Source organism: Diadema antillarum, unplaced genomic scaffold (assembly GCF_040938485.1).
Source record: "Diadema antillarum isolate AM-2024a unplaced genomic scaffold, OU_Dant_1.0 scf00000101, whole genome shotgun sequence".
Lineage (NCBI taxonomy): Eukaryota > Metazoa > Echinodermata > Echinoidea > Diadematoida > Diadematidae > Diadema > Diadema antillarum.
The window spans coordinates 403,905-430,323 of NW_027270990.1; the positions used below are offsets into that span (position 1 = coordinate 403,905).

At 36.9% G+C, this 26,419-nt stretch overlaps 2 protein-coding genes across 2 annotated transcripts in view; one reads left to right on the top strand and one right to left on the bottom strand.

The window, feature by feature from the left end:
• Nucleotides 1-4,072: 4,072 nt before the first annotated feature.
• Nucleotides 4,073-16,924, top strand: LOC139718897 (endoplasmic reticulum lectin 1-like). The gene is made up of 11 exons (XM_071630346.1): nucleotides 4,073-4,207; nucleotides 5,833-6,006; nucleotides 6,448-6,525; nucleotides 7,103-7,213; nucleotides 8,433-8,656; nucleotides 9,433-9,556; nucleotides 9,815-9,955; nucleotides 10,865-10,924; nucleotides 12,356-12,450; nucleotides 12,759-12,912; nucleotides 14,139-16,924. Exons 1-11 carry the CDS (start codon nucleotides 4,073-4,075, stop codon nucleotides 14,217-14,219), a joined length of 1,377 nt encoding a protein of 458 aa, XP_071486447.1. The 3' UTR covers nucleotides 14,220-16,924.
• Nucleotides 16,925-22,846: 5,922 nt separating this feature from the next.
• LOC139718901 (uncharacterized) overlaps nucleotides 22,847-26,419 on the bottom strand; it is a 30,348-nt gene continuing 26,775 nt past the window's right edge. Inside the window, exon 8 of the mRNA XM_071630350.1 lies at nucleotides 22,847-25,513. The gene's annotated coding sequence lies outside the window, so the exon portion shown is untranslated. The remainder of the gene's footprint in view (nucleotides 25,514-26,419) is intronic.

Sequence of the window (26,419 nt, forward strand, 5' to 3'; positions counted from 1 at the left end):
TTTCAAATTCTTACTGCCTTTTATTCTATCTTCTGTAGTTTTTGTAGATAATCATGTTTTTTTTTGTGTGTTTTTTTTTGTAGATCATTATGAGATACTTAAAATTTAACTTTTGACTGGTCTCTTCAGTATGTATACTGAACATCTATACATATGTTTTGACTCACATAGTTATTTTACACACACACAACAACAAAAAAAAACCCCAATAATCTAAACACTATTCATTCAAAGTCAAAACGTTCTCTCAGAACAGCGTTCACCCTTGATATCTAGACTAATCATAATATGCATAAAAGTAATAATGTGTATTGATAGCAAGGATTCAGTGTAGATGTATCTGTGGTATAATTGGATGGATGGATGGATGGGGAGGGGAGGGGGATTCGGTTGTGGATGCGTGGGACCCGTTAGTGAATGCCGAGGCAATGGACCGGAAGCAGGATTAGGTGGGTTTCACCATGGATGTGTTCTTGTTGTAGTGTCGGGCTAGTTGTGACTTTGCATGGCTCCTTTTATTCTAAACTGATTCTTGTAGTCTTGTGCTGCCCAACGTAATGTATTGTAGCTGTGTCAGATGAAGAGAAAAAACAAAAAACAGACGAATAAAGAGAGAAGTATGGCTGTATCCAATGTGACACGAGTTCTCTTGGCCTTTCTGTTCAATTGGTGTGCACCTGTGTGTGTGTGTGTGTGTGTGTGTGTGTGCATGTGTGTGTGTGTGTGAGGGGGGCAGAGTAGAGGTTTACATGCAATATGTGTGTATTTTTTTCTTTTAAATTTATGCATTTCAAATAAAGAAAATAGACATAAGAATCATTCTGCTGTCTTTGCATAAGTAATTTTCAAGGAAGAGAAAGAAGGAGAGAGAGAGAGAGAGAGAAGGTTAGGGTAAATTACTGTATACGCCTAATATTTTGTGAAGTTTTTTTTTTGCAAATTTCGCAGGTCAGGTGCTATTCGCGAAATTAAAGACTCACAAAACTATGACTCGGATCCCGATGTGAACATGACGGACACATACATTTCTCCGTTCAGTATTATACTCCACGATCGCGAATTTAACCACTCGCGAAATCGTAGGGAAGTCCTGATTTGCGAAAATTTAGACTCGCTAAATATAAGGCGTATACAGTAAGCAGGAGCCTTGACTTCTGGCCCAGCAAACCACAAGCACTACTCCCCCACTAAAAGATGAGGCAAGTGATAGGAGTTGCATCAAAATCTGATTGGAAATTTAAAATACGACAGTTTCACATTTTTTCCTCCAGATACACACAAATGGCAAGACATGATGATGTTTGTTTACAAAGATATTTGTAAAATCATGCTTTTGGTTGATTTAGCAGTCCCCCCCCCCCCCCCCCCCCAGTCACCGATGTGCTACAAATGTCAGTCTATCACAAGACCATGATATTAACGTTGATGTGTATAGGATAGGATACATCTTATTCTTATGTATCTAATGCCAAAAATGACAATTGAGTTAAGATTTTTATGCAGTTCACTCGGAGACTTGTGAGGTGATGAGATTTATCTATCTGTCTATCATATCTATCCATCTATGTGTGTATATTTGTATATAACAATACTGTATAATTATAAATACACACACACACACACATACACACACATATATATATATATATATATATATACATATATACTGCATATAGCCTATATATATATATATATATATATATATATATATGCATATATATATATATGTATATATGTATATATATACATAACTTTATGTTTATCAGTGTGTACTTTTGTGTATGTATATGTTCCACTTGCACATATAAACTAATACATATAAAATCATAAAGTTTGTAAGTTATCATTCGAGAAGTGCATATTAAATGGCACAAGCTCTGACTTCCTCCACTCTTCAATTTTTGAACACCAAGATTCATTCAACTTTTTGTATAATTTAAAATATGACGTTTGGAATGCCAAACTTGTGTCTTTCCGAAGTTAGCTGGTAGCGATCCTCTCACCTATTGGATGTGATGATCTTAATAGTATGTTGATGTATTTACGATGAAAGTGCAATTGAGGTAGTCCAAGCAAGTGAAGATTTCATATCTCCTTTTACCCTATTCTAACTGGGTAATTTGAGATCAAGTTTTTATATTTGAACCCCCCCCCCCCCATGTATTGGCGTGATCGCTGCAAAATTTTGCCCGAACATACAGCCGGATGTCAACTACAAGATTATATGGTTGTACAAGAGAAAAATATTGATTTTCTATTTTTAATAAATCAAAGGACAAGTCCACCTTCATATACATGTGGATTGAGTGAATGCAGCAATATTAGCAGAACACATCAGTGAAAGTTTGGGGAGAATCGGACAATCCATTCAAGAGTTCTGAATTTTTAAAGTATCTGCACAGCCACTTCTGGATGAGAAGACTACTAGAGTGTATGATGTCATATGCGTACAACGATATAAGGAAAATATAAAGAGAATTTCACAAAATTTTACTTTTTGAAAAAAAGTGTACATTTCCTCGACTCGTCATTCACTGATGTATGTTAAGGGTAATATTATTCCCCCTGCCTTCTGAAAGAAGGAAGCCAAGTGCTCTTTTATATCATGCGAGAAAAGTGAAAATATCTTGAATTTTATTTTTATTTTCTCTATCGTTGTGCACATGTGACATCACAAGCTGTGGTAGTCCTCTCATCCAGCAGTGACTGAGCAGAAACTTCAAAAATTCGTAACTTTTAAACGGATTGTCCGATTTTCCTTAAACTCTTGCTAATGTGTTCTATTAATATTGCTGCATTTACTCAATCCACATGTCTATGAAGGTGAACTTGTCCTTTTTATTATGCAAATTTATGCATGAAATCATATTTTCGCCTGTAACTCCATTAAAAAGGCTGAAGAATTGCAAATTTTCTGTGTCAGAATTCCTGTAGACACATCAAACAATTTTCTTGCAGAAAAATGGCACAATCAAAATTAATTTCCTTTGTTTTTTATTGTTTTGTTAATTTCTAAATTTGAGCAGTTTTCGGGCTGACATGCATATGCAAAACATTATGTAACTTCAGAATGGTGTACCCGGACATCCCAAATTTGATCTCACAATATGCGGGAGACTTCAAAGAAATCAATATGCGGGAGACTTCAAAGAAAGAAGTCATGAAATGGCGCGGCAAAATCTTTGCACATTGCTGAATCATAGCACGAAATATGTCGTGGGAGGGGTGGGGGGGGGGGTCAAGGTTAACAATTATAGATAAACACTGAACTTCCGAATGAAAGCAGAACTGCAAGCCAAAAAGTAATGTCACAGCATTATAGTATATAAGAGAAAAATTAAGATATAGAGACGTATACACATGTTTTGTTTTGTTTTGTTTTGTTTTGTTTTTTTTTGGGGGGGGGGGGGTTTAAGATAATTGTACTGAGTGTACATGTCTGTGAATTAACCTGTCAAAACTTAGGAATTTATAATTCATGTGTAAACAGAGTCAATTACTGTTTGATATACAGTGTACATGTATTTCTGAATCTTTCTGCTATTACATGCTTGCAACATTACATAAAAACAAAGCAACAATTTGCAAAGTTCAAAAGATGAAGAAGATATAATGAACATTATCTTACTCCTCCATTTCCTGCAACTTTAATTTCAATTCGTTATTATCTGAATGCGTAGTATTGTTAATTTCACAGTATTTTTCTTCATTATACTGCATTGTGTTGTTTTGTATAGTTGGAAATGAAACCAAAAGAAAAAAAAATGAAATGAACATCAAGAATAAAGAAGATACTTCCGGTCGCTCGACATGGCCTCATCAGATATTGCCACGCATCCAAACTTTGCCAACTTGATAAATAGCACGATTTTGTCGGTACGTCCAGCTGTTTTGCCATAGGTACACACAGCAAACTCGGGTGCGCGTAGTTAATTGGTGCTTTATTATCCTATCGCAGAGTGCATACTAGTAGCCGCTGAATGTAGGTGCTGTGGAAAAAAAAAAAAAAATGAGTTTCCTCCCGAGGATATCGTAGCGTTCGCCGATAGGGCAATAAACTGTAACTATAGTCATGGAAAATGTTGACTTAGCTCGACTAACGGCTCTTAATATATTATCTTACTTTCTAGCAGTATCATATGCGTCAATAATAAGCGACAATGTCTTGTTTCAGTTACAATTCCCTGGTTCAAGTTCGCCGGGAGAGGTGAGTTTTGAAAGGCTTTCGTCTCAGTCCCACCTGTATGTATTTTTGTGTGTCTTTTCTACAGCTCTATTGTGTGTGTTCAGCTGTAACAAACAGTTAGGGCTATCCTGGGTTTTAGGGGTCTAAATTTAGGGTCTAGCATTAGAAAATTACACTAAATTTAATTAATTTAAGTTTACAGTACGTACAGTTGTACAGGTTAGTGTCTCTGCTCCCCTACTGACACTAACCTGCTAGATTCTAGTCGAATGTCTGCTGGTATCACTATCATAGGTAATTAGGTAACAGGTTATTACTCAGTCTAATGTTAGTCTAGACTCTAGTCTAGGTCTAGATTCTGTTGACATATAAAATAATAAATCAAAGTAATTTAGGCCTAGAACTGTAGGTCTATGCCTGCCTGGTAATAAAATGGTAAATCAATCAATGTATGCTATATAATGTAATGGCCTAGTGTAGACATGTCTAGTGGAGTAGTGGGCCTAAACTAATTGTTAGCCCTAGACAATTATCTATGTAGTGAAGCCAAAGGCATGGCATGGCAGAGCCCAGCCAGCTCGGCCCAAATTGCTTAGTAAAGAAAAACTAGATTTGCACTCATTTCTTACTCACTGTGTCTGTGTATGGTATAATTGCTATCATTGATAAGAACAACATGATTGTTTTTTTTTTTTTTTTTTTTAATGTGTAAGACAAGCTGCCCATAATGTGACCATCACCATAACGCCGTCCAAAATTCGACTACGAACTTCATGTAAAATCTTTACATTTACACACAATTGAATTTTGGCATGGGAGGTCGAATCTTGATGCTGATTTTTAGCCTAATGATTCATCCTGATCCTGTAGGTGTATTCAAAATGATGATATCTCATTTTTCGACCACTAAAATGAGTGCTAATGATGTCTGCTACATCTGTGACCACATCTCTCAAATTGTGTTATGCGACGAATCTTTCACGGAACTGAGAGCGAAAAAATAAATGTTCAAATGATTTATGCTGAGTTGAATGAATTCAGATGAGAAATGCTGTTTCTAGATTGCACAAGACCACACATGCGCACGCACGCAGACAGACAGATGCACGCACACGTGCATATTTATCAATAACCAACTTCTTTCAACTTGCCACAATCATTGCACATTTATCATTGATTTTTAGCTCAAGCGATGAGCCTAGCCTGTTAGCATAATATGAGACGACTAACTTCAGTTTTACTCTTTTTTTTTTTTTTTTTTTGCACAGGCAGCATTTATTGCGATCTCTTGCAAAGAGTGAGTTTATTTTGAGCATCAACTTTAAATTTGATGTCGATATTGATGCTTTCCCCCAACTGATTGGTACAAATTCATGTGAGTAATTGGAAATAAGCTATCAAGTATATCGTTTGATTTTATTACGAGTTGGTGTAGTGAAATTAAGATATCTTTATGGATATGAAAGTACATTTTTGTACATTAGTGCCCTAAAATGGAATAAATTTACAAATATTGAAAATCTTGCTTCAACAAACTTAAGTAAAAAAAGTGTCAGAATGTTGCAGAATTTTGTTGTTGTTTCCATTGTTTGCTTTTGTTATTTACTCCTGCCTCCATAAAACATTTGCTTTGTATTTTTTTCTAGCTGGAAGAGTTTGCAAACAACGTTTTACCAATGACCACAGCAGACCATGAGGAGTACCAGTGCCTCTTGCCTCCCGAAAGGGATCCACAGTTGGAAGACCTCATCACTTATGACGGCCCTGCTGCCATTAAGATCATGGAGCCCGTGCTCAAAGGAGGCACTTGCACACTTAGGGTATGTACCAATTAACAAATTCACATCATCCCATGGCAATTTGTGTAGCTCAGGCTCGTTTTCTGTGATGTTGGAAATTAAAGGTCCAATGGTGAGATTCAACCTGATTTCCAAACCGCCCAAAGTGCAGAAATGGTGCCAGTTTATGAGGGACCAAAAACAGGAATGACTGAATGTAGTGCCTTGAAAAAGCTTTATGGATTAACAGAAAAAACCCAAAAACAAACCCAGATTGGTTAGAATGTTTGACTCCATGTTGAAATCTAAGATCCATGTATGATACAATGTTTGTTATTGCATTAGGGGACTTGAGCCCTAATCGAAATGTTGTGACACTTTTCATCTGGATAGTGTCCTGAAAGTGTCTTTATATTCTGTCATCTATGGAAGTAATTACTATTTAAGGACTGCATAGTTTTAAATGTTTGTTTGATTCTCCAGGTGGAAACCTATTGGACTTATGAGCTTTGCCATGGAATGCACTTGAGACAGTTCCATGAAGAAAAACTCCCTGGAAAGGTAAATACTGTATATAAAAATGGGAATGTGAAGTTTCAGGTCTCATGGTATGGTGCATGATATGAATGAAAATGAACAGAATTTACAATCAAATCACACAAGATCAATTCTTTGTTTACTCAGATTTTGGTGAGTGGAAAGATCTATATGTTATTATACTTGTCTTGTGTGTATATGTGTGTGTTTGTATTTGTATGTATGTATGCATGCATAAACTTGATAGAGCAGATAGGTGAGGCATTCATTACAATGACATTAGCTCATAATGTTTGATGGCCCACGTGTTGTGGTGTTTTGAATGCTGTATCAGTGAGTTTTTGATATCCTAAGAAATGAAAAGTGTGCATTATTTGTGTGATTTTTCAAATTATTGCCTTTCATTGGAGCTGTTACAAGTCAAAATGTTAAATACATCTAAATGACCCAATCAAATTTTCTATCCTGTTGTGTATATTTTCTCTTCTAAGTACACCATCAGGAAGGATAATTATACATGCAGATTAAGTGTGCCATTTCCGTCTGCTCTAGCTGATGAGTTTCCACCTTTGTCTGTGTTATTTTGTGTGTTATCAACTAGGACACCAAGAAACAGGAGTATTTTCTAGGCAAAGGCTGTTCACTTCCACAAGATGAGCAGTTTGCCAGCCAGAATATCACAAAGATCCATGGATCGGTGAAAGACATCAAAGTGAGTATTGCAGTCTCCCCTGTCAGCTGCAGAGTTTTGCAAACTGGCATTAAGATTCATACAAAAACAGCAAAAATGCAAATCACTGAAATCAGCTTACTATCAGTGGCCTTATGTACTAATAACAGAATGTTAAAGATGATCCTTTTTTTTTTCAACTTGCAGCTAGTGTTAAGAACAGAGAATTGGTGATAAGGAATAACTGAATTTTGCAACCGTTACTCATGATCCATGAGTTGGAGAAAAAAAAGAAGAAGTAAAGAAAAGAGTGAGACTTTTTCCCTTCTGTCTGTGAGCATAGGTAGGAAAGGAGAAAAAATGATTTTGCATTCCACATTTGCTGCCCTGTCATAAGAAGTACCCAGTATGTTTGTCAGAGAAAATATTGACTCTGTGGAAGAATAAACAAGACTTATGTGTAAATTGATCACAGCTGTACAGTGTGAGTACACTTTATTTGCTTATCTGATTGATCTGGTTAGTCCATGCTGATGCTCTACTGATTTCATCTCTCTGTATGTGATGGGTCTTATGCCAAGTAACGGGTGACTGATGTGATGAAGAGATATTATGCTTGTCCTGCCGTAATGGCAATGCATTTGTTAACATACTGCCGTAAAACCAAAAACGTTTTGTGGCATGAAACTTTCACAAATTGCTGCTGGCATTCAATACATTTTGTAGACAAAAACTTTTGCATGCATATTACTTAAGTGAATCTTGGCTCGCGAAATTCATGAAAGTTTTATGTATGAAAATGTATAGCTTTACAGTATGCATTTAGTCACATAGATTATACAAATGTGTGCATGTAGGAACTTCTATTGTACATTTTTTTTACTAATTGCAGTTTGACATCATAATTACACTGCTATATCATTGTTGTGGTTTTAATTCAGATTTCTTTATATCTTTTTTTTTTTTTCACTCTCAATCGATATGAAGTAAAAACTGATAACCAAGTGTCAGTGTTTCTGTAAATACCCCTTCCAGTTTGTGACATTACAAATCTTGATTCCTATGTCTCTCAAATGTGTGTATTGCAGAGAGTTTCATGCATTCTTAGGTTGACACTTTAGATATTCACCTTCTGGAAAACTGTGGCGTGTAGTCATGCAATTTTTGTACGAGTATCACATACATGTACTTCAATATTTTTATCAAATTATTAAAGCAATGCACTCAATGGTATCCCCCCCCCCCCCCCCCCCACCGGCAGGTGCCTACAATATATTTAGATGGGAAAGACATCCCCTACTTCGAAGTCATCATGGGCAATGGCACCCCCTGTGATCTGAAGGACAATGAGCCCAGGCAGACGCGAGTGAAGTACATTTGCGAGAAGAACGGGCGGGGCGACATCTACTCCTTCAAGGAGACGAGTACCTGCGAGTATGAGGTCATCCTCTTCTCTTCCCACCTGTGCAGTCACCCCCTCTACAGGTGAGCCGCGGAGATTCCAGAAGTCGGAGAATGGAAGCATTGGTTTACACAGATGAAACCATTGACATGTCTGGTTAAGCACTGATCACAAGATATTAGTCATAGTTATGAAGTGATATTGAGAGATGAAACTAAGATGAGCATAAAATGCCTGTTAATAGTCTTCTATTGATAACCGATAAGAAGAAAAAAAAAATCAGAATAGCCATTTGTGTATATTTAGGAAAATTATAACCTCTGAAATATCGACAGGTTAAATGTTTGAAGATGCTGTTCTGTGATATTGCTGTTCTGAATGCAGTCTGTTCATTCTCATGTATTTGTTGCAATGCAATTATGATTTGAAGTCATATGTTCAAGTAAACGAGAATTACCACTTCATAGTGTTAATTTTGGATGATATGATATCCTGTATTTGCCATGTATCTATAGGTGGTTTTATGTTCAGAAATTTTGCAAGGTCATTGATATTTGTTGGAATTAATGCAGTATATGTTCACAATCATCATCAACTCTTGTGCATCCATGCCCATCACTGTAGGGTTTCTTGGTCTTTAATGTAGCAACTTATGATTTCTTTCTTACATGTCCTGACTCAGGAAAAGTAATGTCCTCTAACGAAATCGTAAATATGTTGTTCTTCCAACAGTAATGACTTCCTTATTGTTGTCTGCTTCTGCTTTCTGAGCTAATGATTTTCTTTTGCTCATTCAAGTCACACCATGAGGGCAGTAATGATTCAAACTGTTGCTTTTTTTTTTTCTTTTTTTTTTCAGGTTAAAGGAATCGCCTGTGAACATGATTCGCTGCTATGCCATGGACGGGTCGCCGGCACAGCCTTTGGCATATGAGACCCTCATGCGTAAAGACAGCATCCATCAGTACACAGTCCCCAAGAAAGTAAGTGCAACCTCTGTAGAGAACATTTGGTCAGTCTACTTCCCTATTTCTCCTTTTGTTTTAATGCTATTTGTGTATGTGTGTGCTGAAAAAAAAAAAACAATGATGAAGGCCATAAACACTGGTACTATGGTTACCCTGTATACCCTGTAATCATCAGTGTCATGTATCAAGGGCCAGAAGAATAACACATGGCAATGTATATTTTCTCCCTTTTACTTCATTTATGTATTTTTTTTTATTTTATTGAATGTTAAGCCTCAGCAGGAACAAGAAGAAGAAGAGGAGGACTCTAGAACAGTTCAGTCCGTGGACCGGGCTACCAGGGGGCCAGTATCATCCCTGGCTGATGACCAGCTCCTCAAGGACTTCCTCCGTGGGGAGTACTGCCTTCATGGAGTAAGAACCTCCCTTTTACTTTCCCTCATTTGTTTTTTTTTTTTTTAGTTAGCACCATTGTGCACAGTGTGGTCTTCCACGACTTTGATTAATTGTGAAGTGAAGAATAACAACTTCTGTGCCTTCTTTCATTCTTTCATGTTTTTTGTATTTTGAACCCCAAAGATTTAAAATTGATTTTTCATGTTAAAAATGTATGTGAATCAATATTTGTAGGGGTGATTGCATTTTTCCTTTGTTTGTCTATGTTTGGAGAGGAAATGTATCTTGCTGTGAGTAGATTTAAACTTGTTTCTTAATATCTAATAGGTTTAAACTACATGGTAGTCACTACCTCTGGCCTCTGGGTATTAAACAAATCGAGTGAATTTGCTTCATTTTGGAGTTTTGAAGATATGCTGACATGATTATATGTCATTGCTTAAATCAAATGCTTGTCGTATGTGCTTATTTATAAGGAAAACGTATGTAATCTTAGCAATAGAATATTAACTCATTGCCTCAATCGTTGTTTTTTTTTTCATGAAAATATAAATAATGAGACAAATAGTTGCTTCCTACATATAAGAGTGCTATATTGATGAAATCCATGTCGTCTTATTTTATGAATGGATTTATGACAATATTGTTGAAAAGGTTCTTCATCAATTGTATTCGAAGATGACTTTGACAAAAGTCTAATTAATGCAAATTGAATCTCCTCAAGTACCATAAGAAAAGTTTATTGTAGTCAGTCAGCAATTATTGATTCATTAGTGCTCAACATTTCCACATGTTTTCAATGGGGTTTCCCCCCCCCCCCCCCCCAAAAAAAAAAAAAAAAAAAAAAAAAAAATCATTATTATGACAAGCTGCCAATATTTCATTTTTCAAGTTTTGTAAAGTTTTGCATCTTTCTGCATTTTGTAGGGGCAAGGATGGTGGAAGTTTGAATTCTGCTATGGCAAATATGCCCAGCAGTACCATCAGGTGAGTAATGTTTGATTGGTTTTTGTTTTGTTTATTTTTTGGAGATTATATCAACTGAGTATATATCCCACGAATGTATTCATATGCCAGAAGTGCACATTCAAGCAAAGCTTGAAAAATCTGAGAAATTTAAGAACATACTCGACTGCCCAGCTCAAAACTCGCATGAAGCTGTAGATTAGGATTCTCTGTAATGGACCAAAATATGTCATGTGGGTTGACCAACTCATGTTTTTAAAGGTTGCCTTGCCTGGGAGAGTAATCATGTTTTTTTTTCTTTCTTTCTTTCTTTTTTTTTACCTGCTGTCAAAATTTGGTGACTGGAAGCAAAACCGAAATCAAGATATTAGGATTTTTTTTTCCCCTTTTAAAACAGGTGCAGGTGCTTTCACTGGGAAATAGAATATACTTTCATAATTACTTTTGCACAGCATGCCTCAGTAACCCTGATCTTCAAATCCTCTCTTGTCTCTTTTCTATGAAACTGCACCTCCTAAATCTCTCTCTTATTTCAGTCACTGTTGGAGTGGGTTAAGATGGTCCAATTTTAACAAGTTATATATAATGTTGAAGCTTTGAGCTTATTCTTTTAAAGGGACTGTGCAGTACTGGTTGAGGTGAGGATTCAGGTTTACAACATTTTTTGGTGAGATAATCAAAAACCTCTTATGAAATATGAAAGAGCATGTAATTTCAAGAAGGATTCAACGTTTATTTGATGAAAATTGGCCTTGAAATGGCTGAGATATCAAAAAAAGCGATCCTAATAAAATTTACAGGCTACGACTTTTATTAGGATCTTTGTTTTACCTTGTTTTTAGATATCTCTGTCATTTCAAAACCGATTTTCATCAAATAAACTTTTGATTCCCCTTAGAATTGTATGCTCTTTAACATTTCATAGAGTGACTTCTAAATATCTCGCAAAACATTACAAGCTAAATCCTCAACTCAACCAGTACTGTACAGTCCCTTTAAACCATATAGAAAAGCTGACATTCATTTTGGCCTATTTTTTGTGGGTTTTTAGCTGGGTGGTCACATATGACTGTCTGCAAGTCATCAAAGCTAGTGTTCCTGAGGCATCCTGTTGGAAAGTCATTTTAGTCATGTGACCAACGACAGTATTCACGTGCTACCGGTACTTTGTATTTGTTTTGTGCTCGGGATATTCACAAACTCTTGAGTTCCCCTAAAACATATCTTCATCATGACTCTTTCAAAGATAATGTAAAAGACATTATGCAGTGAGTCATGCCTGAAGATTGCAGTGTATGCTGCTTCTTTGATAAATGCCCATTCTCTTATTTTCAAGTGACTGATTTCATCCTTGCACATGCTACAATTTGTGGCATGGTGTATGGCCAAAGTTTGCCTCACCCATTAAGTAAAGTGCTGATGTTTTTGTTGTTGTTTTTGTTTTTTTTGCAGGACAAAAGTGGAAAGACATTAATTTTACTGGGAACCTGGGATGAATCTCTACATAAAAAGTGGTGGGCAGAGGCCAAGAGACCGAAGTCCCCAAAGTGAGTATGACATGTCTTGATGATTTCATGACTCTCTACAATGATGAAGATAATTATGAATGGTAGATTTTTTTATCATTATGTCCACATCTTACTTTAATTTAAAGTAGATTAGAAAAAAAACATACTTGTAGTTTGAGACAGAATTCACACCAGTAACATTTTTTTTTTCTTTATTTTATGTGATTTAATTCTTGTAAGCTTTCCTGTAAGAACACCTGTATCTCTGAGGAGTAGTCACAAACATACTCTCAAAAATAATTTTCTGGTCAAAGCTGTTTCTCTCATCTTTTTCTTTCCTTTCCCAGACAAGTGACACATTTTTATTCTGGTGGAGATGTGTGTGATATGACAGGCAAGCCACGGCAGGTTCAAGTCAAGTTAAAATGCAAGGCGTCGCTAGGGCAACACGCAGTGACCATTTATCTAGTTGAGCCAGCAACCTGTGAATATATTCTAGGGGTAAGTATGATGTAGAGCATGTAGAATTGTTACAGAGTGTAACCCTCTCCCCCTCTCACAACACATGTATGCAAACACACACACACACACACTATCTCTCTCTCCCTCTCTTACACCCACACACACACTATCTCTCTCTCCCTCTCTCACACCCACATCCACACACACACACACACGCCTTGGAAAAGGTGTTAAAAAAAACCCAAAAACTGAAGCACGGTAGTTGAAAACAACAGTTCAGTGAACATGTTGAAAAATTACGTAGATACAAAAAATGTAAGCATTTGAAGGCCAGTAAATCATCTAGCATGGCATGTAATAGCCACCGCATAATAGACATATGTTTTACATCACCAACTTGTCTTGTTAAGAAGTGGTAAATAATGTTTATTTTTTATTGACCAAACAGCAAATATACTGAGCCTTTTTCTTAATTTGTATGATGGCTTTCAAAATTGTCTATCATTGAGATTGTGACATGAACTGGATACATGGGGAACAGTCACACAGTAATTGTTATTTGTGAGAAAATGTGAAGGTATGGATATTTCCCTGTACATAGAGCTGCAGAGAACAGGGGAACGTCATTATAACAAGGACCTCAAACACCCTGACAATTGCCTTGTTACATCAGGTTTCTCACTATATCTGGGTATAAAAACAAAGCAATATGAAGAGTTGAGACCTTCAAAATCACATTGTTTTAAGAGGGTATATCCATATCTGACCTCTTTATTACAAGGCTCCACTTTACCATACAAGTCACATTACAGTGTTGGCAGGAAGACAAACATTGTGTATTTGCACACAGGCTGCCCACAGTGAATGATCTGGCATCAAAACGTCGGGAGTTTTCATCTCTTTCCGTCTTCTTTTACTTTCAACATTGAATTGCTGCTTTTGATAGGCTTTTATGTTTTCGGCATTATGGTGAATTACTTTTTTTTTTTTTTATTCTATTCTTTTAGAACATTCATACTTAGGTATCAAAATGTTTTCTTTACTGTGTGGTTGGCTGATCATGTGATGGAAGAACCCATTCAGTCTTGTTCTTTATCGGCAAATGTTTAATCATCAGGTTGTTTATGATAATTGAAATGGAGTGGAAATATTTTGTATGATTCAGGCCCCATTTTGTGGCTGCAGTAGTTCAGCGGAAATTGAGTTTTACCTCAGTTGAGAACCATATTTCAGCTTTTACTCTTGACGTGTTCCTTCTCTTTCAGGTTGAAGCGTCCATTATCTGTCCACTGCTTGATTCTGCCGACGAATTTGGCCTGCTCCATATCAAAGAATCAAAGCCATGATGATACTACTGAAATCAGAAGGTTTATTTATCTTCCCAGGGTTTCTTCTTTGTTGTTGATCTAGGCATAACAGCTGCAGAGACAGAAAGATCATGTGGTCATATTGACCTGAAATTTAAGCAATTCGTGTGTTGTTTGGGGCCAGATAAATATCATTAGGATGCAAAGTTCATGGACTGTCCACTGAACTTGAAAAAAACTCATTTACAAAGGTGATGTTTAATGGCCTGAAATGCTATAAGGACAGAGTTTGCTATGCTGGACTACTATCATTAAAACTTTGTAAAGTAAGGTGATTTTGTTAGTGCCATGGCTCAAGTTCTGTTGATATCACGTCACCATAAAAAGGCAGTACTGGAAACAGAAAGAAACCCCACTTGCTCTAATGTACTGTGTACGCCGAATATTTCGCGAGGTTTTTATTTTCGCGAATTTCGCGAGTCAGGTGTTATTCGCGAAATTAAAGACACGCGAAAATATTGACTCTGATCCCGATGTGAATGTGACATACGTGTGTGCACTTCTCCGTTCAGTATAAGGCTCCACGGTCGCGAATTTAACCACTCGCGAAATCGTCGGGAATTCCTTTTTCACGAAAATTTAGACTCGCGAAATATATGGCGTATACAGTAGCTTGTAAGTAAAGGGATTCAGCCCCAGGCCTGTTTTCATATAATTGCAAGTAAAAGGGCACTCTGTGATGTTTACAAACTGGGTATACTTTTTTCCTTTAATTCTTTGCAGATGTTGTAGTGTGCACTGTGGCATATCTGTAGTATTACTTTTACTTGGCGATGGTTTATGTATTTCACATCAATTTTCTACGGGATCTTGTACATGTATTGGTCAAACATTTCATTCTGTCATTAATTTTTTTTTTTTCATGTAGGAATTTATGTAAAGGAAAACTACCATATTATTGTAAAATTTGTAGCTGTCTTTTCACACTCCCACGAATCCTTTCACACATTCATTACTGCCAAACTTTAGCTTTAGATAGATAGTGCTTTGAATCTGCTTTCCCCTCTGTGTTCCATGGTGTAAACCCTGTTTGCCACATTATTCTGAGACTGCAATGGATGAGTGTGTTTAGAAAACATTCTGTTTTGTTTTTTACAAAGCTATGTGACTCTTTATGAAAGCATTTATGCTAGAAATGCATACCTGCAAAGTTGCAGTGAAAATAGCAAGCTTTGCTCTGATGTTAATTTTATGACAAAGCTATGGCTATGTCACTTTCATTGTACTGTGGCATCTTGCAATATATGGAAGGATTTGGGCGCGGTTGTGTGTTTGAACGAAATATGTGCAGTTGGCAAGCCAACGACTGAATCGGGCATGTAAACGTGGCACACAAAGAGTTCAATATATCAGAGAAATTATTGGAAACTCTTTGAATCGTGCGATATAATCGTAAGGAGAGATTTTTACCAAGTTATCATCAGCCAGTTTCTATTCATGAATTGCAACATGGAGCTATTACTTTTATAGGAGCACTCCATTCCATGTTCAAGTTGGCCAGCAGAAAAAGAAAGGAGTCAAACAGACACAAGTGAAAATTACATGAAAATCAAATGAGATAATTATGAAGTCTAAATGTTTTTTACATTTTTACCAGTGATGTCACAATCTTCTATGTGAATGAAAGGAGGAAATGTCATCATTTTGACCAAAAACAAAAATGACTGTACTTTCCTCTTTTTTTTTTCTTAAAGTATGCTTTATTACAACTCTCCAATAATTTCATGCTAAGGATTTGATTTGCGTGTGTGTGTGTGGGTGTGTGTGTGTGTGTATTTAATCTGTAATCGAGTCTCGACAAAGGAAATGAGATAGTGTGTTCAAGCCAGCGGAAGATTTGTGGGGGAGTGACATATCCTGCTCATCTCACTCATGTGATTATGACATTTATTTCCGTTTCATGCAGATGAAACTGTAGACTCTTCTGTTTGACTTTGTAAAATAGCTTCAACATGGAATGGAGTCCCCATTAGAGGCAAGTAATGTAAATACAGACAGGCAAGAATTTTATCTCATGGTATGAATGCAATGAGAGAAATGTTTGTTCATAATAAGATTCGGTTTATGTATCTTCCACGTTTGGCATATTTGATAGCATTGATTACTGTAGAATCAGAAACATGCCCAGCATGAAACTTTTGCAAATTGCCACTGGCACTCAATGCATTGTGTAGACTAGCACTTTCATTTGCATTGTACTTTCGTGAATCTTGGCTCCTCACGAAATTTGTGAAAGTTTCATGCATACAAAAATTTCTGATTTTACGTTACACTTGGGCTGCATTATCATAACACTGTTTTTACGTTTTAGCATTCTGTAATGTGTGGTAGGTATCTTGTGCATTTTGCAATGGAAAGGGTAGTTTTTATACAGTTCATGAAGTTGGGTAGTTTGGTACAGATGTTGTGTGTATGTGTATCTAGTACATGTATGTTATGATAAAACAAGTCTCTGATTAGCGTCATGCAAAGAAGGGCATTTTGAGTGGAAGTGAATGGAACAGTTGCTTTCAGAATTAAATGTTCACGGATTATATGTCACACTGAAGTTTTGTGTGCAACAAAATGTATTTTTTTTTACACATGCATACACACACACATAACATACGTATGTGTATGTGTGTATACATATATGTACGTATACACACACACACACATACATGCTTTCATGACAGAGAGCATACTCAGAATGTAAATGGTAAAGGCATTATAGAAACCTATGAATAGAAAAAAAAAAGTTGATATCTGTGACTGTAGGCCCTTTGCTAATTTTGAAAGTGAATCTTTATCCCTTCTGGATAAACTCCGTGGGAAAAAATGTTGTTAGCAATCATATGATGGAAGTTGTGATTAATTCAGGTAACAATCAATAAAGGTACAAACGTATAAGATTAAATCATTACATCAGAGGGGTGTTTCATCAATGTTTGTCAGCGCTGACAACTTGAATCACCATAGTAACAGTCAGTGACCAGAGCATCTCAGCCAATCAAAACCAAGGATTTTGCTGAAATTGTCAGCGCTGACAAACGTTGATGAAACACCCCCCTGGATGTACTGGTTTAATTGCGAGAATGGTTTCACATCAGATCCTGGAGGCTTCATCAGCTCGTCTGATTTGGTAGCTGGTAAACTTTTTTGCCGATCGGCACACACGCACTGCGGACATTCTTGTTCAGAGTCAGTCATTGAGGAATTCTTCGGATTACAGAGCTGTACACCAGGGAGAGGTTGTGTCACAGTCCTCCACCCTTAGTTATCAAAAGTTGGGTTTTCAGAGTTGATGCAGACGGCTTGCTGGACCCCTCTCAAACCACCGAGGCTCCTTGTCTAAGATGAGGACACGTTTATCTTTAAAGTTGTGTTTAGCTGTCTTCAGTGGGAGAAGCCAAATCGTTGCCAAGAGAACTGCATTGGTGAAACCAAATGGCCGCTCTATAACCAGTTTATCAACATCAAAGACTTGGGACATTGGGCAACCCAACCCTTAATAAGGGTGGGTGACTGCAACACAACCTCTCTTGGGTGTACAGCTTTGTAATCTGGAGAATTCCTTGACGACAGACTCCGAACAATAATGTCGGCATTGCGTCTGCACCGATCAGCATCAACGTTTTCCCTCCACCAAATCAGATGAGCTGATGTGAGCTTCCAGGTTCAGATGTGAAACCGTTCTTGGAATTAAAACAGCAAGTCAAGATGCAATGATTTGAAGAATTTGTACCTTTATAGTTGTCAGTAGTGCAAAAATAACAAGAATCCACCCAAAATGTGGATCAAATGTAGAGGATTATTGGACCTAAATGTTCCCAATAGGTTTCTGTTAGTGCCATGTCCAGTGTCCCAGCACTAATTACTGAATAACGCTAGCTGACTTACGCACAAGACATCTGAATGGGCAAGCAAGTAAACATTGACACTCTGGGAAGGTGTGTAATAACAAAATCAGTCATGAATAGAATGCCATGTGGCAAGATCAGTGGGCACAAACAAGCAAGTAACACCCATTTTGAAGGTTACCTGTCTCACACAGTTTACAATTTGGCAAAGGCTTCCGTTATGAACCATGACATGGTAAATTGTGTGTATGAAATGTAAAGTAATGTATATCTCCTTGGGACGAGCACACATGTATGCTCTCTGTGACCCTGCAAAGGGTGTGTCAGAGAGAGAGAAAAAAAAATTTTATGGCTCCATATGGAGGTAACATTTCTTTATTTATATTTCTTAATTCATGATTTTAATCCGTATGTTTTAAATTCTGCAAGTCTTTTACTTGCAAACCAAATGAAGAGTACTATGGAGATGTTAAAACAAACAACTACTGATATAATTTTTGAAGTCTGCTCATAGTTGCTACCTTTACTACCGATAAATAAAAAGAAAGTTGATAATGACATTGAAACTTGATCAGTCTACTCACTGCTTGCGTATTCAAAATTAGCTGTTACGCTTTATTAAGTTATTTCATTTTTTGGAGTTTGGCATCAGGGAAAGCTTGAAAATTCCTTGTTTGATGTGAGTTTTATGTTTTGATTTCTCTGCCATATCCTGTAAACAAGTTTTTAAAAATGTAGCAGATTTGAGTTGTTTTAAAAGTTTAATGTCACATCTGAATATGTACAAAATACACATTTTGTTCCTGTAATAATGTAGTGAAAGCCCATCGTAATTACATGTAGGTTGCTTATGACAAGGTACCGCTTTAGTCGAACCAAGTTCGGAGTTCCCAATTTTCTTTTACTGCATTTAGCTGGTATCTTTGTCAGTATTTTTGCAATGAGGTACCAGTTATAACAAGGTAAACTGGCAGTCCCACCAACCTTGTTACAATAGGGTTTCCTATATCTGTGTAATTTCCTTTTCTAATTCGTATGATGGTCATATGTGCATCTTGCATGCTACAATCTTGAATACCTGGTACATCTAGACGGTAGATGAGGTTCAATGAAAACAAGGTCACCTCAAACCCTTTGGTGTTTCCCTGCAAACGAAGCAGTATTATCAGGTGTGACAGTTTGTAACCTGGGGATGTTTTTTGAGTGACCCCGAAATATTCTATTAGTGACAAGTGATCACATTTGTTCTAAATAAATAGACGAGAGTGATTGGTAAGATCTTTCAAATGTTTTGCTTCTATAAATATCTCAAGGGTTGTGAGGTAAACCCTGCGACTTCATCGACATATACATGTGTACATGTGTGCGTGCTGTTGAGCATTCTTTACTAAGGTGGAGACCCCATTACTAGTTTTTAAGTGTGTTGTAGTTCTCTTTACAGGACATCAGCTTTTAGGGAGATTTGGCACCTCTGCCAAGGTACAGTAACAGCTAATGCATAATGTATGAATATATATGTATGTATATAATCATATATTGATTATATATATATATATATATGCATACATACATACAACATACACACACACACACATATAATGCAATAGATAAGTTGTAATGTACATGTATCATGCACACTAATATCATGTACCTGTAATAATGCACAAATTCCTACATACGTATGAAATCTTTGCCAATTTTGCCTAAACTTTTGATTTTAAGGGTACACTGTACACAAAATCCACTACTGTACAACCAAAGAAAATGCATCAGCTGTCTTTACATCACAGAACTATGAACAGGGCAGCAGCAATCTTTTGAATGTTGACTTGGCCAAGCATACAACAAATATCATGCGAGGTTGATTGCAGGAGCTGGGCAACACTTTGTGTGTATGTACACCATATCTTTTAGCAAACAAACGAACAAACAAACAAACAAAAAACAAATTGCAGATATTTATAAACAAACCACATCATCATCATCACAGCAAGATGCACAGGCAGTTGCGTCTACTATCATAACTTTCTGATGTGAAGTCCCCTGAAGTCTGATGTAGATGAACTTGGCCATTTAGGGCCCCATTTCATAAAAGAGTTGATATGATAGGAACTCTTGCTGGAATGGCAATTGTCATGGTAATGACAAAAATCCAGCTTCCTGATTGGCTGTTGCTATGGGAAGTTGCTATTCCAGCAAGAGTTGCTATTGCAACATCTATGTAATGGGGCCCTGGTCATCTGATTTTACAGTACAGTAGTCATTAAAGTCGATGCAAATGTGAAGAGGAATTGTGCTTTAACTCGCAGAGCTACAGAGCACAGAAATGACGTCACCATCCCAGCTTGCGGCATATCAACCTCGCCGACACATCAGTAGGCACACCCATTGACAAAAAACACCTTTCCATAAATTAAGAGTGGAACACTGACTGAAAGACAAGACACATAGGAGATATCAAGGGGTTTTTTTAACCTTATTTTCTTACCAAGTTTAATCAGTTGTATTAGTTTCATTCCTGCCACATAGACAGACGCTTTAGCAGTACTTACATATGATTAAAGAGGAAGAAAGGGGAACAAATTTAATGCTGCAATTACCGAGTCAAATGAATGTCATTCAAAATGACCAAAAGATATGTACAAAAAGCATCATAACTTTTCAAATGTGCTACGAGTAGAGCTGTCATACACGGTAACATTGCAGGAGATGCTCACACAGACCTATTTTTCATTGAATATTTATCTGACTTTGTTCTTTTTTCACTGTGCTTACTTTCATAAACAAGCAATCAGTGAACGTTTCAATGAGGTGGGTCCATCTACTTGGCAGCCTTATAAGTTATAACGCTCGACTGAAAAACAAAACAAAAAACAAGTGCACAGTCTTTCAGGACACACCTGTACTTACCTTCTTGAGGTGAACATGGACATGATCTGCCCCCAAAATGCTAGGTCTAGCATCAACCAGGAGTACTTGCTGGGAAGATATCAACACAATGTCTGCCTTAGACTGGCCTAACTGCACCAGTATGGTTTGGCATTCACTGGCAAACCAATGTAATTCACGAACAGGTCTCTCCCCCTCCCTCCCACTTTTTTTTTTTTTTCCTGAGAGCTAGTATAAACCACTACACAAAAAGGATAATTTAAGACTATGGTCCAAAACAACAATTCTGGGAAAGGCATCCAGAGCTAGTGTGAATTCTGACACAATGATATTTATTTTGAGGAGTGAGCAATCAAGAAACAGTTGAGACCATAGTCTGAATCAACATTTTAACCTATCACCCGACTTTTAACCATCATCAGGAAGTATTGGAGATCGGGATTTAGCTGACACACTTTTAGGGTGAGTTCTGACCCACTAAAGGTGACGGGATGCCATGTATAATCTCACTCGTCTTTCCTGATTTATCTACCTCTTGCTGGAATAGCAGTAACAGTACTCCATAAAAGAATTTAACACGGTAATGAAAAAAAAAAATTACATCAAAACAGCTTGTATGAACATACAAGTTTGCTAATGTATGCAAATTTAGGGATATTTTCCTCCAAGGATGTCGCAACAAGCCATTCAATCTACTTGCACACATTCAATGCATTTCAATATGTGGGATCCAGTTTGCATACATTAGTTGTTGCTGTGTCAGGCAAGCCTTGGCAAGCTTACTGATAGGCTTTTCACAAGAGTCTCGCGATTAGTCTCATTTTGCCTGTGCCAAATTTTTGGATATAAACTTCAACCATGAGGCTTTGTCAAAGGTTAGCTTACTATGCCCAAGGATGGTTGACAGAAAAAAAAAAACCTTTATTACGGACGTCGCCACAGGAATGTATATAATCTGAGTAAATTTGTGTATTCTTTATAGAATGCTTCAGTTAAACATTTTGCTCAATAAACCAGCAAATTTTTGCATTTTCTACTCCGTAGGAACATCAAATGCCTGAAATATAACCTGATAAACGGTACAAAGCAGCAAGTTTGCAAAGACAACTCCCCTGATTGACATTATGTAGGCCCTATTGTATCACTAACTTTTTAACGCTGACTTCCTAAAGCATGTACATGTATTTACATGTTTTAAAATAACTCAGGGATGTAACTGATTTCTCAGTTTTCACTTTCCATTTTGTTGCCAGTTAAGTCACTAATGTAATGCATAAAACACACTGTACGCATAATGAATAAGCAAAACTGGATATGTTTTACATTCAGGGACACCATACAAGCATTACATGGTACACATGTTAAGCAAAGATGACGGGCTCTTGAAGATTAAGTAAATGTTCAGTTTACGATAACTTGCCAACTAGTATTGGTGTGGGTGACAACACGATGGAACAGTTCAATATCATAAAACATAATTGAGAACATTTGTTCTTTCTCTTATACCACTCTCATTATGCCACCACAAGATAAAGCATGTCTCTCACACTTCATTCAGAGTAAACAGTTTTTATGTTGACATATGATGTACAGTACATACATGTATCAACAAATGACATTTGATCTCAGTTTGTGTTGAATTGTGTGCATACGCCATATAAATTTGCCTTGTACAGTACAAGGAAATGATGGCTTTGAGGATCATTTGTGTACAATTAGTGTAAATGTTTAATTTTGTGGCTGTTCATGTCTCATACAGGCATCTCATCAAAGTGAGTTGGGCAAAATAAAGTATGTGCTGACATGAAATGTAACAGCCATGCTCACATACTGTACATACAAAGGGTGTATGGGTACAGAAAGCAAGAGATTCTCCAAATTCCACACTGCACATGTGTGAGACTTGTTTGTATCAATGGACATCCACTGATAAGTGATTATCGCAAACCAGGGCCTGTAGTCCAAATGGTAGACAAATAAATGTTTGTTGTGTTTAAGAACTCTATGGCCAAATGCTCACGTCTCAAAGCCATATATCTATACAACATATGATTATAAAGAACAACCCTTGTGTCTGAAAACAGCAGTCTCCTCAATGCTTGTGACTCGCCAAAAGTATGCGGCCCTTGAATGATGCAACTACGTGCCTTCCCTCAATATTTCCCCAAATTCCCAAACTAGACAACTCAAATCAAAGCACCAAGATGCAAAAACATTGGCAATACAAACATGCATATTTACAGCACATGATTACAAAATTCTGACAAAAATTACATACAATGTAAAATGATGCTCCAAAAATGCTTCATCCATGAATGTCTTCCAATTTCCTGAATGCGAGTTTACTACTAGGAGTAACTACTGTACACAATGATATTTTCACGCTACTACTTTTTTGCGCTGAGTGGCTAAAAAACATATTTGCGGGTTCTTGAATTCGCACTGTGCCAATGCTTACTTGCATTTCTTTATGCAATTCACAAAAAAGAAAAGACTCCAGGCATGAAAATTAATATGCTGTCCGATTCATATCCATACAAATGTACAGTCTGCGCAGAAACTACTCGCACACCAGTACATACATGTGCACAAATGAATACTACATTTGTACAACTAACAAGGGCACATGTGAGCACGCACACACATGCACACACACACACATACACAAACACACACTCGTACCAGGGAGGCATAACCGACGACACACATGATTTAGCCCTTTTAACAGAGGAAATTGCGAAGATAGTTTTGCGGCTTATAGAATTCGTGCTAGCCAAAAGTAGTGCGAAATATGTGAAAATTAATGTACCACTAATATTTCAAGTTTACGGTAGTCTGAGGATTCAACATTGAACATATTGTTCGAAATAACACTTCAACATGGGCACATTGCTATTTACAGTGAAGCCGAAAAACTGAGAATAGTTGAGACTGGCTATAGCACAGCTCCTATCTTAGCGTGGAATCAAAGATGGCAGGTTAAAACAGAGAATGAAATGTGACCAGACAAAGGAAACAACGCTTTCACGTGTATGCATTTTATCAGTCTTCATAGTTGCCATTAAATCACAGCTAAATTCCTTTCTTTTGAAAGAGAGTTTATATTCCGTGAAGTCACTTGAAAATTCACTGCACCAGGATACATCAGAATTGGTGTCCATTGCGACTTCCTGCACAACTCATTAGTTAACCCATTGAGGACCTGCTGATTTTGCTACAACATGCATTTCCCATAGACACCTGCCCGAGTATACTCGGGACTAGTCTTCAACGGGTTAAACATACTTGGCCACCTCCACTGGAGGTCACAGGTCAGCTCTCACATCTCAGAGGTGGTCCCCCAGGCTATGCAGTGAACAAACTATCCAGAGTGCTTCTCAGTCATCCATTGCAGAATTCAACAGCACAGATTTCTCTCTTTCCTGTGATATTGCCAATGCATATCCTCTTCTCTGATGATTCCGTGTTATATACCAGCAACACAAGGATATGGAGTATCAGCTGAAACCATGCTTGAGAAAAAGCCCATTGCCAGCATCAAGATCATATTTTCAATGCACATGCAAAAATCATAACTCTTTGTCTTTTTCTACAAATATCCTGGTACAAGTGTAGTACAGTGTACGAGAACTAAAAAAGAAAAAAGGAAAAAAAGAAAAGAAAGTGCTTCTGCCAAACAAATGCTGTGCAGCAGAAAGTGTACACAAGTTTCTCAAGTGGAGAGAACTATATACACACCTTACAAGCCAGAGGAGGAACCTTCTTTATGCAGGCAAGACATAATAACTTTGGTCTTGTCAAATTCAATGCATTGTGTAGATAAAACCTTTAGTGTGCATTTTACTTTCAAAAATCTTGGCTCCTCGCAAAATTCGTGAAAGTTTCATGCATGCGAAAATTTCTGCTTTTACAGTATCCTTAATATATCAACAGCGCATTTTCTTTAAAAAAGCCAGTTAGGGGGGAGGGAATATAACATTACACAACATACAATGCAACTAACAGCTAACTTCAGCCAGTGTATCTGTTGGCTTAAAAAAACAAATACTAAAAATCTGCAATTTTTGTTTTATGAGAAATTCTGAGGAACAAAGTTCTTCATGAATTCCCTTAACTGATCTTTAATATTTTTTTTTTGAATTTCAAAATGCTGCAAATTATACACTAATACCCTAAAACACTTATACCAGCCACTGAGTCCCAATACAAGTTGAGGAGCTTTTAACTATCATATGTGTACCGTGAATCAGTTGATGGTTCATGGTGACATTAGAACCTCTTTCAACTTTTTCAACTTTGACGGGAAGTGCTCCAAAAGCAACAATACGCCACAGGGTGAATCTCATCATACAGTCACTTGGTGATATCAACATTGCGTAAATATAAATGAAATGCTTCCTATACAGTGCCATGACTTGGGCAAACAGAATATAAGTGGGTCCTGCGTAAAAATATCAAATATCCCAAAATGGGATGTTGTTGTTCAGAAGAGTCTCAGTTTCTGTGTTGATGTCTCCCTTGAGCCAGTCCATCACCTCATGTCATCTGAAATTATGCATTAAAAAAAAAAAGAAATTTGAGATGACTAAAATAATGTCTGGACAATATATGCAAATGATTACCCCATTGACAAGAAAATCTAATTTATGGTAGGGCTATTTCAATCAAACGTGTTGGCTGATTTCACCTCTCTCAGAAATAGGTGACATTTTCTATATGTAGTCTCTGAGCACTTGAAGGAAGTTGTTCACACCTGCAAAATGTTTGAAATGGGGGAGAGTTGAAGAATGCTGCAAGGTGTAAAATCAATAAACTATTAATTTACACATATGTAACCTTTCTTCCCGATAGGCTTGTCTTAGCTGGACACGACAACCTTGTTAAAGCTCCTATACCATTTTTTTATTGACACCTGTGTTATTTCAAAATTCTACATCTGTTCAATATTTGCAACATAAGCATTAGGCACGATGTTTGCCTTCTTTTTATACACAATATTTTGTGTTTTCTAAAGTAGCATTCATTATTTTTCACAACTTATAACTTAACAACATGAATAACATATATCTCCTTATACATTTTCAAACACCTGCCTCACATTCTCACACAGCTTTATAAAAAGTCTTTGCTTGTTTGTATAATCTTACCAGTAATTACTTTTTTAGCTCTACTACTTTGACTTTACCCAAATTATCCATGACTATCATGTTATCATTTGTTTTGTATTACCCCTTCTCTCAAAGCCAATATGAACATGGAGCATACAATCAGTTGCTTTTAAACTAATGGCATGCTGTGCTCTATACAAACAAAACCTGCATCTGAATGAGAAACGAACAATTGAATACTTGTGTTAGGTAGCCAAACTGAGATTTTCACAAATCAATTTTCGGGATCTTGTCTATGACAAATGAAGCAAATGAAGACATTGCTCAGAATGATACACCTACA

Bases quoted from the DNA above. Each gene is read 5' to 3' on its own strand.
- LOC139718897 (XM_071630346.1), top strand. From the start codon at position 4,073: ATGGAAAATGTTGACTTAGCTCGACTAACGGCTCTTAATATATTATCT. The intron at 6,007-6,447 runs GTATGTACCAAT...TTGATTCTCCAG, and splicing joins GAGGCACTTGCACACTTAGG to GTGGAAACCTATTGGACTTA. The intron at 10,925-12,355 runs GTGAGTAATGTT...TTTTTTTTGCAG, and splicing joins ATGCCCAGCAGTACCATCAG to GACAAAAGTGGAAAGACATT.